This window comes from Pelodiscus sinensis, chromosome 4 (assembly GCF_052426305.1).
Source record: "Pelodiscus sinensis isolate ZL-2025 chromosome 4, ASM5242630v1, whole genome shotgun sequence".
In the NCBI taxonomy this organism is placed as follows: Eukaryota; Metazoa; Chordata; order Testudines; family Trionychidae; genus Pelodiscus; species Pelodiscus sinensis.
This window is the reverse complement of record NC_143055.1, coordinates 747,975-764,912: the sequence shown is the minus strand read 5'-3', so window position 1 is coordinate 764,912 and position 16,938 is coordinate 747,975. Positions and strand designations below refer to the sequence as shown.

Sequence of the window (16,938 nt, the reverse complement as noted above, 5' to 3'; positions counted from 1 at the left end):
ATTCCTTTGCCTCGACTATCACGGCATTTCTCTGGGCCACTTTGCTGGGGCCACAGCACTCTCTTCAGTCTTAGTATCCCATCCAGAGCCCTTTCTCTTCTCCCCAGGGTCCTGTCTACACTACTCTGTCCAAGGTGATACTGGATTGCAGCCTACTCCAGGCAGAATGTTCCCTCCTTAAGCTCCAGGGAGCCACTAACCCTTCTCTGCCCCGTGGCTCTTATATGGACCTGCAGTGCCCCGACTGGCTGCTCCTCAAAACCCATCTCCTATTGGCTGATTTCTCTGTAGGCTCCCTAGGGCTCTATTAACCACTTACTAGTCTGTTTGGGGCACACACACCATCATAGGCTCTAACTGGTAAGTGCAGTCCAGGGACAGGCAGTGGTAATTCAGTGCAGAACGGTACAGCTGTAGCAGAGACTATGCATGCTAGGCTGACAGGACAGTAACACAGTGGGGCTGCCTGTTTGTGCAGAATGGCACAGCCAGTAGGGGAAGGAGTCCACGCGGTGGGTGGGTAGTTGGAAGCCACCAGATGGGATGGTAAAGGCTAGAGTGGATTGGCTCAGTCATGGAGCTTAGCATGCTCTGACAGGTTGGTGCAGCCAGGGGAATGCTGCTGGCCAGGGCTGGTAGGCATATTGGTTAGCTTGTAGCCCATAATTGTTAAAAAGCTTCGTGGGGTAGCCGAGTTCGTCTGTAACAGGAAAAACTTAAAAAACAACAAATATTCTAGTAGCAGTTTAAAGACTAACAAAACATGTAGATGGCATCATGAGCTTTCGTGGGCACAACCCACTTCTTCAGATGACAGTATTAGAAGTGCAGATCCAAGAATAAATAAGGGAAGGGGGTCAGGGGAGAGAAAAAAAGGAGGTGGAAAGGAGAAAAAAATGTAGAGAAAGACAGTGAGTAGATGGTTCAAGCAGTTAGAAGAGGCTGATAAGAACTATTAGCACCTTCATTGTTTTGTTGGTTGTTTAAGTAATTAAAAGGTGGAAGATAGTGTATAAGCCAGCCTGTATCTTAGCGTAAGAATTAAACTTGTGAATGAAGTTAAGTTCCAATCCTTCTCTGTGTATTTGGCTTGTGGAATTGGTCTGAAACAAAATGGCGACTTGGAGCTCCATTAATGAGTATCCAGGCAGATTAAAGTGTTCTCCAACAGGTTTTTGTGTGTTGACTTTTCAGATATCTGATTTGGGTCCATTCATTCTTTCCTGTAGAGATTGTCCATTTTGGCCAATATACATGGCAGTGGGGCATTGCTGGCATTGGATGACATAGATCACATTCGTGGATGTGCAGTTAAATGAGCCTCTGATCTGGTGGCTGATGTCATTGGGTTCAGTGATGAAATCGCTGGTATAGGCGTGTGTGCAGAGTTGGCCCTGGGGCTGATTGCAGGGGTGGGTTCCTGGGTGATTATGATGGAGGTGTGCTGCGTGGTTACTGGAAAGAATGTGTTTGTGGGTAGGGCGTTGTCTATAAGCAAGAATTGGCCTTTCCCTCAAGGCCTCTGAGAGAGAGGGGTTATTTTCCAGGACATGCTGTAGATTGTAGATAGTGCATTGGAGGGGTGCAAGTTGTGGAATTTCTGGGTGTCTGTGGCAGCTCTGAATTGCTTGGGCTCAGGAAAACTATTTGCCTAGTAATCATGAAAGCTCATTACTAATTGATTCTCCCCTGGCTGTCCACTTCCCAGAATGTGATTTTCCAGGGTGCTGGTGACAAGCCTTCCAGTGAATATCATTCTGTGGTCTATTACCAGCAGCGGCAACAACGGTGGATGGAGACCATGAAGGTCTGTTTGAACTTTCCCATGCTGTGGAGGTGGTTGGGGAAGGGATCATCTGTGACTAGGAATCTTGGAAATGAAACTTGCAACCTGAGCTGGCTGGGTCCTGACTCCTGACATGTGAGGTCTGCTCCCTTCAGACTCTGCCTGTCTCCTTCTGACTCACTCAGAGTCTAGGCAGAGCTGTGAAGAACTTCAGACTGTTAAGAATTACAGTTCTCATATTTCTCTTGTGTAAGTCTGAGGGGTCTCCTTGTCCTAGAGAAATCCCTCCCCAAAGAGCAAAGTTCATAGCCCTCCCCTGCAAACAGAGCCTCCTTGATGACTCCTGAGGTCTCTTCCAGCTCTGTGGTTCTATGATACTATGATTCTGTGGTTACTACGAGCTCCTTTCCTCAAGGCTCTGAGTCTTGAGAGAGAGGGGAGTCACAGGAGCTGCACAGCTCAGCTCCGCACTTCATAGGCAGCCCCACAGCACTGACAGAATTCCCTGTCTTGCCCCAGCCTGCTGTCCGCAGTGAAATCTGGCTTGATTCTCTAGGGAGTCAGCTGCAATATGACTTGGGGGGATGGCCACATACTGGTACAGACGGGTATGCACACAGATATGATGCCTGGGTGCCTCCATATACACATGTGAATTTGCATGTGCACATCCAGGTATGGGCACAGACACCCACATATATGCAGAACCATGCACAGATGCAGATGCACAGATGGACACAGTCATGTGTTCAGATTTCTGTAATTTACTAGTTAAACGCAGAATGGGTTCTGGAGTAGGCATCTTAATCCTTGGTTGACCTTTGACTCTATCGAAACGTAGGATCAAATGGACTCTGATGTACCTGTGACTGGCCTGTTCCCTCAGTAATGCTGGCTCTTCTCTCCTAGATTGCCATTCCCATCGAGGATGTCCACCGGACCCACCTGAGATTCACCTTCAGGCACCGCTCTTCCAGTGACTGTAAGTTTTCCTTCTACTTCAGGTCTTGTCCTGTGAGAGTCTGAACAAGGGCCAGGTCCTCCCCCCTAGTCAATCTGCAGGAGTGAGAAACTCACGTAGTGGCACAGAGTGTGACAATAGCGTGTGGTTCTGTCAGGGACAGCTTTGCGAGCCTTCCCAGTGGCAGGGAGGAAGCCGTTACGCAGTCCCCACCTGCTTGTGTGCTGCCTGACCTGCCCCTTTGCCGCAGTGATTCTCATCCCCGGGTTCTTCTGTGCTGCCTGACCTGCCCCTCACCACAGTGATTCTCATCCCCGGGTTCTTCTCTGCTGCCCGACCTGCCCCTCACCACAGTGATTCTCATCCCCGGGTTCTTCTGTGCTGCCTGACCTGCCCCTCACCACAGTGATTCTCATCCCCGGGTTCTTCTCTGCTGCCCGACCTGCCCCTCACCACAGTGATTCTCATCCCCGGGTTCTTCTGTGCTGCCTGACCTGTCCCTTTGCCACAGTGATTCTCATCCCCGGGTTCTTCTGTGCTGCCTGACCTGTCCCTTTGCCACAGTGATTCTCATCCTCGGGTTCTTCTGTGCTGCCCGACCTGCCCCTCACCACAGTGATTCTCATCCTCGGGTTCTTCTGTGCTGCCCGACCTGCCCCTCACCACAGTGATTCTCATCCCCGGGTTCTTCTGTGCTGCCTGACCTGCCCCTCACCACAGTGATTCTCATCCCCGGGTTCTTCTGTGCTGCCTGACCTGCCCCTCACCACAGTGATTCTCATCCTCGGGTTCTTCTGTGCTGCCTGACCTGTCCCTTTGCCACAGTGATTCTCATCCCCGGGTTCTTCTGTGCTGCCCGACCTGCCCCTCACCACAGTGATTCTCATCCCCGGGTTCTTCTCTGCTGCCCGACCTGCCCCTCACCACAGTGATTCTCATCCCCGGGTTCTTCTGTGCTGCCTGACCTGCCCCTCACCACAGTGATTCTCATCCCCGGGTTCTTCTGTGCTGCCTGACCTGCCCCTCACCACAGTGATTCTCATCCTCGGGTTCTTCTGTGCTGCCTGACCTGCCCCTCCCCACAGTGATTCTCATCCCCGGGTTCTTCTGTGCTGCCTGACCTGTCCCTTTGCCACAGTGATTCTCATCCTCGGGTTCTTCTGTGCTGCCTGACCTGCCCCTCACCACAGTGATTCTCATCCCCGGGTTCTTCTGTGCTGCCTGACCTGCCCCTCACCACAGTGATTCTCATCCCCGGGTTCTTCTGTGCTGCCTGACCTGCCCCTCACCACAGTGATTCTCATCCCCGGGTTCTTCTGTGCTGCCTGACCTGCCCCTCACCACAGTGATTCTCATCCCCGGGTTCTTCTGTGCTGCCTGACCAGCCCCTCACCACAGTGATTCTCATCCCCGGGTTCTTCTGTGCTGCCTGACCTGCCCCTCACCACAGTGATTCTCATCCCCGGGTTCTTCTGTGCTGCCTGACCTGCCCCTCACCACAGTGATTCTCATCCTCGGGTTCTTCTGTGCTGCCCGACCTGCCCCTCACCACAGTGATTCTCATCCCCGGGTTCTTCTCTGCTGCCTGACCTGTCCCTTTGCCACAGTGATTCTCATCCTCGGGTTCTTCTGTGCTGCCCGACCTGCCCCTCACCACAGTGATTCTCATCCCCGGGTTCTTCTGTGCTGCCTGACCTGCCCCTCACCACAGTGATTCTCATCCTCGGGTTCTTCTGTGCTGCCTGACCTGCCCCTTTGCCACAGTGATTCTCATCCCCGGGTTCTTCTGTGCTGCCCGACCTGCCCCTCACCACAGTGATTCTCATCCCCGGGTTCTTCTGTGCTGCCTGACCTGCCCCTCACCACAGTGATTCTCATCCCCGGGTTCTTCTGTGCTGCCTGACCTGCCCCTCACCACAGTGATTCTCATCCTCGGGTTCTTCTGTGCTGCCCGACCTGCCCCTCACCACAGTGATTCTCATCCCCGGGTTCTTCTGTGCTGCCTGACCTGCCCCTCACCACAGTGATTCTCATCCCCGGGTTCTTCTGTGCTGCCTGACCTGCCCCTCACCACAGTGATTCTCATCCCCGGGTTCTTCTGTGCTGCCTGACCTGCCCCTCACCACAGTGATTCTCATCCCCGGGTTCTTCTGTGCTGCCTGACCTGCCCCTCACCACAGTGATTCTCATCCTCGGGTTCTTCTGTGCTGCCTGACCTGCCCCTCACCACAGTGATTCTCATCCTCGGGTTCTTCTGTGCTGCCTGACCTGCCCCTCACCACAGTGATTCTCATCCCCGGGTTCTTCTGTGCTGCCTGACCTGCCCCTCCCCACAGTGATTCTCATCCCCGGGTTCTTCTGTGCTGCCTGACCTGCCCCTCACCACAGTGATTCTCATCCCCGGGTTCTTCTGTGCTGCCCGACCTGCCCCTCACCACAGTGATTCTCATCCTCGGGTTCTTCTGTGCTGCCTGACCTGCCCCTCACCACAGTGATTCTCATCCCCGGGTTCTTCTGTGTTGCCCGACCTGCCCCTCACCACAGTGATTCTCATCCCCGGGTTCTTCTGTGTTGCCCGACCTGCCCCTCACCACAGTGATTCTCATCCCCGGGTTCTTCTGTGCTGCCTGACCTGCCCCTCACCACAGTGATTCTCATCCCCGGGTTCTTCTGTGCTGCCTGACCTGCCCCTCACCACAGTGATTCTCATCCCCGGGTTCTTCTGTGCTGCCTGACCTGCCCCTCACCACAGTGATTCTCATCCCCGGGTTCTTCTGTGCTGCCTGACCTGCCCCTCACCACAGTGATTCTCATCCCCGGGTTCTTCTGTGCTGCCTGACCTGCCCCTCACCACAGTGATTCTCATCCTCGGGTTCTTCTGTGCTGCCTGACCTGTCCCTTTGCCACAGTGATTCTCATCCCCGGGTTCTTCTGTGCTGCCTGACCTGCCCCTCACCACAGTGATTCTCATCCCCGGGTTCTTCTGTGCTGCCTGACCTGCCCCTCACCACAGTGATTCTCATCCTCGGGTTCTTCTGTGCTGCCTGACCTGCCCCTCACCACAGTGATTCTCATCCCCGGGTTCTTCTGTGCTGCCCGACCTGCCCCTCACCACAGTGATTCTCATCCCCGGGTTCTTCTGTGCTGCCCGACCTGCCCCTCACCACAGTGATTCTCATCCTCGGGTTCTTCTGTGCTGCCCGACCTGCCCCTCACCACAGTGATTCTCATCCTCGGGTTCTTCTGTGCTGCCTGACCTGCCCCTCACCACAGTGATTCTCATCCCCGGGTTCTTCTGTGCTGCCCGACCTGCCCCTCACCACAGTGATTCTCATCCCCGGGTTCTTCTGTGCTGCCCGACCTGCCCCTCACCACAGTGATTCTCATCCTCGGGTTCTTCTGTGCTGCCTGACCTGCCCCTCACCACAGTGATTCTCATCCCCGGGTTCTTCTGTGCTGCCTGACCTGCCCCTCACCACAGTGATTCTCATCCCCGGGTTCTTCTGTGCTGCCCGACCTGCCCCTCACCACAGTGATTCTCATCCTCGGGTTCTTCTGTGCTGCCTGACCTGCCCCTCACCACAGTGATTCTCATCCCCGGGTTCTTCTGTGCTGCCTGACCTGCCCCTCACCACAGTGATTCTCATCCTCGGGTTCTTCTGTGCTGCCTGACCTGCCCCTCACCACAGTGATTCTCATCCCCGGGTTCTTTTGTGCTGCCTGACCTGCCCCTCACCACAGTGATTCTCATCCCCGGGTTCTTCTGTGCTGCCCGACCTGCCCCTCACCACAGTGATTCTCATCCCCGGGTTCTTCTGTGCTGCCTGACCTGCCCCTCCCCACAGTGATTCTCATCCCCGGGTTCTTCTGTGCTGCCTGACCTGCCCCTCACCACAGTGATTCTCATCCCCGGGTTCTTCTGTGGTACCCGACCTGCCCCTCACCACAGTGATTCTCATCCCCGGGTTCTTCTGTGGTGCCTGACCTGCCCCTCCCCACAGTGATTCTCATCCCCGGGTTCTTCTGTGGTACCCGACCTGCCCCTCACCACAGTGATTCTCATCCCCGGGTTCTTCTGTGCTGCCTGACCTGCCCCTCCCCACAGTGATTCTCATCCCCGGGTTCTTCTGTGCTGCCTGACCTGCCCCTCACCACAGTGATTCTCATCCTCGGGTTCTTCTGTGCTGCCCGACCTGCCCCTCACCACAGTGATTCTCATCTCCGGGTTCTTCTGTGCTGCCTGACCTGCCCCTCACCACAGTGATTCTCATCCCCGGGTTCTTCTGTGCTGCCTGACCTGCCCCTTTGCCACAGTGATTCTCATCCTCGGGTTCTTCTGTGGTACCCGACCTGCCCCTCACCACAGTGATTCTCATCCCCGGGTTCTTCTGTGCTGCCCGACCTGCCCCTCACCACAGTGATTCTCATCCCCGGGTTCTTCTGTGCTGCCTGACCTGCCCCTCACCACAGTGATTCTCATCCCCGGGTTCTTCTGTGCTGCCTGACCTGCCCCTCACCACAGTGATTCTCATCCCCGGGTTCTTCTGTGCTGCCCGACCTGCCCCTCACCACAGTGATTCTCATCCCCGGGTTCTTCTGTGCTGCCTGACCTGCCCCTCACCACAGTGATTCTCATCCTCGGGTTCTTCTGTGCTGCCCGACCTGCCCCTCACCACAGTGATTCTCATCCCCGGGTTCTTCTGTGCTGCCTGACCTGCCCCTCACCACAGTGATTCTCATCCCCGGGTTCTTCTGTGCTGCCTGACCTGCCCCTCACCACAGTGATTCTCATCCTCGGGTTCTTCTGTGGTACCCGACCTGCCCCTCACCACAGTGATTCTCATCCTCGGGTTCTTCTGTGGTGCCTGACCTGCCCCTCACCACAGTGATTCTCATCCCCGGGTTCTTCTGTGCTGCCCGACCTGCCCCTCACCACAGTGATTCTCATCCCCGGGTTCTTCTGTGCTGCCTGACCTGCCCCTCACCACAGTGATTCTCATCCTCGGGTTCTTCTGTGCTGCCTGACCTGCCCCTCACCACAGTGATTCTCATCCCCGGGTTCTGTGCTGCCTGACCTGCCCCTCACCACAGTGATTCTCATCCCCGGGTTCTTCTGTGCTGCCTGACCTGCCCCTCACCACAGTGATTCTCATCCCCGGGTTCTTCTGTGCTGCCTGACCTGCCCCTCACCACAGTGATTCTCATCCCCGGGTTCTTCTGTGCTGCCCGACCTGCCCCTCACCACAGTGATTCTCATCCCCGGGTTCTTCTGTGCTGCCTGACCTGCCCCTCACCACAGTGATTCTCATCCTCGGGTTCTTCTGTGCTGCCTGACCTGCCCCTCACCACAGTGATTCTCATCCCCGGGTTCTTCTGTGCTGCCTGACCTGCCCCTCACCACAGTGATTCTCATCCCCGGGTTCTTCTGTGCTGCCTGACCTGCCCCTCACCACAGTGATTCTCATCCCCGGGTTCTTCTGTGCTGCCCGACCTGCCCCTCACCACAGTGATTCTCATCCCCGGGTTCTTCTGTGCTGCCTGACCTGCCCCTCACCACAGTGATTCTCATCCTCGGGTTCTTCTGTGCTGCCTGACCTGCCCCTTTGCCACAGTGATTCTCATCCCCGGGTTCTTCTCTGCTGCCCGACCTGCCCCTCACCACAGTGATTCTCATCCCCGGGTTCTTCTGTGCTGCCTGACCTGCCCCTCCCCACAGTGATTCTCATCCTCGGGTTCTTCTGTGGTACCCGACCTGCCCCTCACCACAGTGATTCTCATCCTCGGGTTCTTCTGTGCTGCCTGACCTGCCCCTTTGCCACAGTGATTCTCATCCCCGGGTTCTTCTCTGCTGCCCGACCTGCCCCTCACCACAGTGATTCTCATCCCCGGGTTCTTCTGTGCTGCCTGACCTGCCCCTCCCCACAGTGATTCTCATCCTCGGGTTCTTCTGTGCTGCCCGACCTGCCCCTCACCACAGTGATTCTCATCCTCGGGTTCTTCTGTGCTGCCTGACCTGCCCCTCACCACAGTGATTCTCATCCTCGGGTTCTTCTGTGCTGCCTGACCTGCCCCTCACCACAGTGATTCTCATCCCCGGGTTCTTCTGTGCTGCCTGACCTGCCCCTCACCACAGTGATTCTCATCCCCGGGTTCTTCTGTGCTGCCTGACCTGCCCCTCACCACAGTGATTCTCATCCCCGGGTTCTTCTGTGCTGCCTGACCTGCCCCTCCCCACAGTGATTCTCATCCTCGGGTTCTTCTGTGCTGCCTGACCTGCCCCTCACCACAGTGATTCTCATCCCCGGGTTCTTCTGTGCTGCCTGACCTGCCCCTCACCACAGTGATTCTCATCCCCGGGTTCTTCTGTGCTGCCTGACCTGCCCCTCACCACAGTGATTCTCATCCCCGGGTTCTTCTGTGCTGCCTGACCTGTCCCTTTGCCACAGTGATTCTCATCCCCGGGTTCTTCTGTGCTGCCTGACCTGCCCCTCACCACAGTGATTCTCATCCCCGGGTTCTTCTGTGCTGCCTGACCTGCCCCTCACCACAGTGATTCTCATCCCCGGGTTCTTCTGTGCTGCCTGACCTGCCCCTCACCACAGTGATTCTCATCCCCGGGTTCTTCTGTGCTGCCTGACCTGCCCCTCACCACAGTGATTCTCATCCCCGGGTTCTTCTGTGCTGCCTGACCTGCCCCTCACCACAGTGATTCTCATCCTCGGGTTCTTCTGTGGTACCCGACCTGCCCCTCACCACAGTGATTCTCATCCCCGGGTTCTTCTGTGGTACCCGACCTGCCCCTCCCCACAGTGATTCTCATCCTCGGGTTCTTCTGTGGTACCCGACCTGCCCCTCACCACAGTGATTCTCATCCTCGGGTTCTTCTGTGGTACCCGACCTGCCCCTCACCACAGTGATTCTCATCCCCGGGTTCTTCTGTGCTGCCTGACCTGCCCCTCACCACAGTGATTCTCATCCCCGGGTTCTTCTGTGCTGCCCGACCTGCCCCTCACCACAGTGATTCTCATCCCCGGGTTCTTCTGTGCTGCCCGACCTGCCCCTCACCACAGTGATTCTCATCCTCGGGTTCTTCTGTGGTACCCGACCTGCCCCTCACCACAGTGATTCTCATCCCCGGGTTCTTCTGTGGTACCCGACCTGCCCCTCACCACAGTGATTCCCATTCCCGGGTTCTTCTGTGCTGCCTGACCTGCCCCTCACCACAGTGATTCTCATCCTCGGGTTCTTCTGTGCTGCCTGACCTGCCCCTCACCACAGTGATTCTCATCCTCGGGTTCTTCTGTGGTACCCGACCTGCCCCTCACCACGGTGATTCTCATCCCCGGGTTCTTCTGTGGTACCCGACCTGCCCCTCACCACGGTGATTCTCATCCCCGGGTTCTTCTGTGCTGCCTGACCTGCCCCTCACCACAGTGATTCTCATCCTCGGGTTCTTCTGTGCTGCCTGACCTGCCCCTCACCACAGTGATTCTCATCCCCGGGTTCTTCTGTGCTGCCTGACCTGCCCCTTTGCCACAGTGATTCTCATCCCCGGGTTCTTCTGTGCTGCCCGACCTGCCCCTCACCACAGTGATTCTCATCCCCGGGTTCTTCTGTGGTGCCTGACCTGCCCCTCCCCACAGTGATTCTCATCCTCGGGTTCTTCTGTGCTGCCTGACCTGCCCCTCACCACAGTGATTCTCATCCTCGGGTTCTTCTGTGCTGCCCGACCTGCCCCTCACCACAGTGATTCTCATCCTCGGGTTCTTCTGTGGTACCCGACCTGCCCCTCACCACAGTGATTCTCATCCCCGGGTTCTTCTGTGCTGCCTGACCTGCCCCTCACCACAGTGATTCTCATCCTCGGGTTCTTCTGTGCTGCCTGACCTGCCCCTCACCACAGTGATTCTCATCCCCGGGTTCTTCTGTGCTGCCTGACCTGCCCCTCACCACAGTGATTCTCATCCTCGGGTTCTTCTGTGCTGCCTGACCTGCCCCTCACCACAGTGATTCTCATCCCCGGGTTCTTCTGTGCTGCCTGACCTGCCCCTCACCACAGTGATTCTCATCCCCGGGTTCTTCTGTGCTGCCTGACCTGCCCCTCACCACAGTGATTCTCATCCCCGGGTTCTTCTGTGCTGCCTGACCTGCCCCTCCCCACAGTGATTCTCATCCCCGGGTTCTTCTGTGCTGCCTGACCTGCCCCTCACCACAGTGATTCTCATCCCCGGGTTCTTCTGTGCTGCCTGACCTGCCCCTCACCACAGTGATTCTCATCCCCGGGTTCTTCTGTGCTGCCTGACCTGCCCCTCACCACAGTGATTCTCATCCCCGGGTTCTTCTGTGCTGCCTGACCTGCCCCTCACCACAGTGATTCTCATCCCCGGGTTCTTCTGTGCTGCCTGACCTGCCCCTCACCACAGTGATTCTCATCCCCGGGTTCTTCTGTGCATCTACTCAAAGAAGAAGAAATAGTTACTTTTGGGAACTGTGTGCTTCATAGACTCCCAGGGCTAGAAGAGACCTCAGGAGTCATCGAGTCCAACCCCCTGCCCAGGGCAGGACCAGCCCCAACTCAATCAGCCCAGCCAGGGCTTTGTCCAGCTGGGACTTAAAATGCCTCTAGGGATGGAGATTTCACCACCTTCCTAGGGAACCCAGCCCAGTATTTCCCCACCCTCCTAGTGAAATAGTTTTTCTTAATATCCAACCTCGACCTCCCCCACTGTAACTTGAGCCCATTGCTCCTTGTTCTGCCATCTGTCACTGCTGAGAACAGCCTCTCTCCATCCTCTTTGGAACCTCCCTTCAGGGAGTTGCAGGCTGCTCTCAAATCCCCCCTCACTCTTTGCTTCTGCAGACTAAACAAGCCCAAATCCCTCAGCCTCTCCTCATAGGTCATGCGCTCCAGCTCCCTAATAGTTTTGGTTGCCCTCGGCTGGACCCTCTCCAATGCATCCACATCCTTTCTGCAGTGGGGGCCCAGAACTGCACACAATACTCCAGATGTGGCCTCACCAATGCTGAGTAAAGGAGAATAATCACTTCTCTGGATCTGCTGGCAATGCTCCTCCTAATGCATCCTAATATGCCATTAGCCTTCTTGGCTACAAGGGCCCCTGTTGATTCATATCCAGCTTCTCATCCACTGCAATCCCCAGGGCCTTTTCTGCTGAACTGCTGCCTAGACAGTCAGTCCCCAGCCTGTACCAATGCCTGGGATTCTTCTGTCCCAATGCAGGACTCTTCACTTGTCCTTGTTGAACCTCCTCAGATTTCTTTTGGCCCAATCCTCTGATCTGTGCAGGTCACTCTGGACCCCTATCCCTGCCCTCCAGTGTATCTACCTCCCCCCCTAGCTTAGTGTCATCTGCCAACTTGCTGAGGGTGCAATCCATCCCCTCATGCAGGTCATTAATGAAGATGCTGAACAAAATGGGCCCTAGAACTGATCCTTGGGGCACTCCACTTGAACTGACCGCCAGCCAGACATCAAGTCATTGATCATTACCCATTGAGCCTGACAATCTAGCCAGCTTTCCAGCCACCTTACAGTCCATTTATCCAATCCAGACTTCCTTAACTTGCTGGCAAGAATATTATGGGAGACCGTATCAAAAGCTTTGCTAAAGTCAAGGTCTATCACATCCACCGACTTCCCCGTGTCGACAGGTGCCTCATTATAGAAGCTAATCACGTTGGTCAGGCATAACTCGCCCTTGGTTCCTCAAGACGTGATGCATATGTGGATCCCACAGCCTGCTCTCTATCCCTTCTGTACCAGAGTCTGAACTCTAGACATTCAGTGAGAAGGAACTGATGGGGGTGGTTGTGGCATTGCCTCATGTAGCCAAGGGAGGACTGCGGCCACAAGAGTAGGCAGTTAGCTGGCATGAGCACACGGCTTGCCCTAGGGACCATGGGATCCTGGGTGACCTTGTATTTGGGTGCCCTCTATTTGTGTTTAAGCTTATTTACTGATCCACATGCAATTAACAATGTTACAGGTTGTGTTTGTGTTACTCCGCCCCCCACCTTTACACTGAAGGGGATAAGGCCCCTCTCGCTGTCTCTAAGAGGCCTCGCCTCAGAGTTCCCACCTTGCAATGGGCTTGTGACTGGTACCCGGTGGGTCAAGCAAGCTCCCGCCCCACCCCTCCCCAGCCACCCTAAGGGTACGTCTGCGCTGCACTCCTCTTTCCAGAGAGGGATGTAAATACAGCCGAGCGAAAATGTAAATGATGCGCGGATTTGAATTTCCCACTCTTCATTTGCATAATGGCGTCCAGGCACTTTTTCAAAATACCCTATTTCAAAAAACCAAAGAAACGCAGGCTAGACGGGGTTATTTTGAAAAGAACCCTGCTTTTGAAATAACCCTTAAACCTCACTTTTAAAGGAGTAAGGTTATTTCGAAAGAAGGTTTTTTTTCGAAATAACCCCATCTAGACTGCGGGGCTTTTTTGAAATAGGGTATTTCGAAAAAGTGCCTGAGCGCCATTATGCAAATGAGGTGCGGGAAATTCAAATCCGCGCATCATTTACATTTTCACTCGGCTGCATTTGCATTTTTCTCTCGAAAGAGGAATGCAGTGTAGACATGCCTGTAGCGTGCTCACTTTATAGTCCTGCCTGATTCCCACCCAAAGCCCTCCTGGAACCAAGCTCTGCCCTCTCTATCAGAGTTGGCTGGAGGCCCAAGGCCCACCTGTATTCACCTCCTGAGTAGCCTGGTAGACATTCAAGGCCCCTCTCTGTAAGCTAGACCCTTTAAGAAGCCTTTCTGGATTGGCTGTGTCACTCTGACACCACCCTTCCTGGCTTGCGTCTTCCTCCGAGGTGCTCCGGCTCCTGAGGCTGCTCCCTCTCCCCCCTCCTGCTTTAATCCCTTTATAGGTTGGTCATGGCTCAGCTCGCAGAGCTCCCATTGGCTTCTTGCCCAGGCACTCAGACAGAACCTCCACCCATCACCTTGCCCCCGGGGAATGCAAAATGCCCTGCTCTTTGTCTGTCTGTGCTGGACCCACACTGGCCTTCCTAGCAGCCAGACCTACTGCACTTGTGTTCCATCCAGAAGGCAGCCCAAGGCCCTGGCCTGGCCTGGCCGTAAAGCCAGGGCTCAGTTGCCAAAGTCATCTGCCACTAAGTCTGGCCTTGTGTGCACAACCTCACTGGAACACAGAGCTGCATCACACTGGAGAACCATAGGAAGGAACCATTTGCTCTCCCTGAATAGACGTTCCCTGACTTTTTGGTTTTGTGTCTCCTAGCTAAGGATAAAAGCGAGAGAGTTTTCTCCATGGCCTTTGTGAAGCTGATGAGACCTGATGGTACAACCCTGCATGATGGTGAACATGATCTCGTTCTATATAAGGTATCAGTTGGCCCAGGTAAATCTATCAGTTCAAAATAAAGAAGGCCACAAAGAAGATGAATGTTCTTCTTCCAGACTTCATTTCTGCCGGGCATGGGAGCACAGGGAATTTATTCTCCATGGGTGCAAGCCTTTTAGTCTGTTGGCAGCAGGTACTCACTGCCGCCTAACACAGCCCTTCCAGAAGCTTTCCAAGCCTTTCTGTTGTTTCTTCTGATCCTCTAGGGCAGTGTTCCCAATTTCATTTCACCACGGAACCCTTTTAAACTTGAAAGAATTGTGCGGAAGCCCTAATAATGGTTTTATATATGGAGCTGAAAAAGTAGACCACAAATAAGTAAGGATAATAATAAACAAATGCTAAATCAGGTCCCAAGATCAACTCAAATGAAAATTGTTTTCAATAAAATGCATAAATGCTTAAATATTCTAATTTTTTTAAATCATGAAATGTTATTGCAATGGAATTTTCTCGCAGAACCCTTATTGTCTCTTCGCGGAACCCCAGGTTTGCCTACCACCATTTGGGAAACACTGCTCTAGGGCTCCGCTACCCTGCAGTTGTCCGCTTTCTCCAACCTCCATTCTGCTGTTTTGCAGTGGCCCTGTGCATGCTGATGGCAGTTCCTCTGCTAGGATGCAGGGCAGTCATGCCTTACTTATAGCTGCATTTCCTGGTGTATTTAGAGCATAGGTTGCCTTAAAAAGAAATGAAGGATTTTGATTAGAAAATAGTTAATTTGGATGCATAATTCAGCACTTTGCCACCGCAGTTGAGGATTTGATATGAAATCAAGAGCCATGACCTAAACTTCAGTGCTGAGTTAGCACAGTATTCTGGGAGTGTGCACAATAACTCAGTTTTGCTCTGTTGCCGGAATTGAGGACCACCTAATTAAGTTCTAATGTGTATAAAGGGTCTGTAATGGGGCTACACCTTAAGGCCAAAAGGGCCATAGAGAAGTCTTGTAGGCCAGTGTTTCTCAACTTTTTTTTATAAAGTACCCCCCCCTTTTTTAAATTATAAGTACCCCCAGTTTTCAGACGCACAATTTTTTTCTACCATTTTAACACATTTGTTTAAACAACTTAATCGTAGGTGGGCAGGCGATAAAATGTTTGGGTGTAAAATGTACAAAAATAATAAAGCGCTGTAAAACTTAAAACAAAAATTCAGTTTTCTCCAAGTTTTGGTTGTGTTGATGTATGCCCCAGACTTCTTTCAAGTACCCTTAAGGGTACTCGTACCACTGGCTGAGAAACACTGCCCTAGGCGGCTAGAGTGGCTAGGAAGAAGCCAGCCAGTCAGGGTCCAGGGAGGCCTACAAAAGAAGCTACAGGAGTAGAGGCAGCTCAGTTGCAGCCCAGACCTGGAAGGGAGAAGGTCGGGGGTGGCTGGCAGGCAGAACCAGGGACAGCTCCCAGGGGAGAGCTGCTGAGAGAAGGCTGGACTTGAAGGTAAAGCCCTGAGGAAAGGGCAAAGGAGTTGTTTCATTCAGAGTGAGGCAACAGGCTGAGGGACCAGGGGAGAAAAGGAGGAGGAATTGCACTATATGTAAGAGAGCACTACGATTGCTCTGAACTCCAGTATAAAGAGGCAGAAAAACCTGTTGAGAGTCTATGGGTTAAGTTTAAAGGAGCAAACAACAGCAGTGATGTTGTGGTTGGTGTTTGCTACAGGCCACCGAACCAGGTGGATGAGGTAGATGAGGCTTTCTTCGGACAACTGAGCGAAGCTGCCAGATCGCAGGCCCTGGTTCTCGTGGGGGACTTTAATCTCCCTGACATCTGCTGGGAAACCAATACGGCAGTACACAGGCAATCCAGGAAGTTTTTGGAGAATGTTGGGGATAACTTCTTGGTACAAGTGCTGAAGGATCCGACCAGGGGCTGTGCTCAGCTTGACCTTCTGCTCACAAACAGGGAGGAACTAATAGGGGAAGTGGAGGTGGCTAACAACCTGGGAAGCAGTGATCATGAGATGGTAGATTTCAGGATCCTGATGAAAGGAAGAAAAGAGAGTAGTAAAATACACACCTTCGACTTCAAAAAAGCAGATTTTGACTCCCTGAGAGACCTGATGGGCAGACTCCCCTGGGATGCTAACATGAAGGGGAAAGGAGTCCAGGACAGCTGGCAGTATTTTAAAGAAGCCTTATTGAAGGCACAGAAAGAAACCATCCCGACGCGTAGCAAGAGAGGCAAACATGGTAGGAGACCAGATTGGCTTACAGGGGAAATCCTTGGTAAACTTAAGCACAAAAAGGAAGCTTATGAAAAGTGGAAACTTGGACAAATGACCAGAGAGGGGTTTAAATGTCTAGCTCGAGAGTACCGGGGGGTTATCAGGAAGGCAAAAGCGCAATTGAAATTGTGACTGGCAAAGGCTGTGAAGGATAAAAAGAAAGATTTCTACAGGCATGTTAACAAGAAGAAGGTGATCAGAGAGGGTGTGGGGCCCCTACTGGATGAAGAGGTAACCCAGTGACAGATGATGTGGGGAAAGCTGAAGTACTCAATGCTTTCTTTGCTTCTGTCTTCACGGACAAGGTCGGCTCCCGGACTAATGCGCTAAGTGACGCAAGATGGGATGAAGATGGACAGCCCTTGGTGGGTAAAGAACAGGCTAGGAACTATTTAGAAAAGCTAAACGTACACAAATCCATGGGTCCGGACTTAATGCATCCGAGGGTACTGAGGGAGTTGGCAAATGTCATTGAAGAGCCTTTGGCCATTATCTTTGAAAAGTCGTGGAGATTGGGAGAGATCCCGGATGTTTGGAAAAAGGCAAATGTAGTGCCCATCTTCAAAAAAGGG

The 16,938-nt window shown here is 53.6% G+C and overlaps 1 protein-coding gene across 6 annotated transcripts in view; it reads left to right on the top strand.

Annotated features, from left to right (window-relative positions):
* The window catches only part of LOC102455798 (dedicator of cytokinesis protein 2-like), a 427,487-nt gene that overhangs the window by 101,986 nt on the left and 308,563 nt on the right, over positions 1 to 16,938 (top strand). For all 6 annotated transcript variants that reach the window (XM_089777669.1, XM_089777670.1, XM_089777667.1 and 3 more), the window contains exons 15-17: positions 1,709 to 1,807; positions 2,696 to 2,768; positions 14,018 to 14,121. In XM_089777669.1, coding sequence (XP_089633795.1) covers positions 1,709 to 1,807; positions 2,696 to 2,768; positions 14,018 to 14,121 — 276 coding nt within the window. The remainder of the gene's footprint in view (positions 1 to 1,708; positions 1,808 to 2,695; positions 2,769 to 14,017; positions 14,122 to 16,938) is intronic.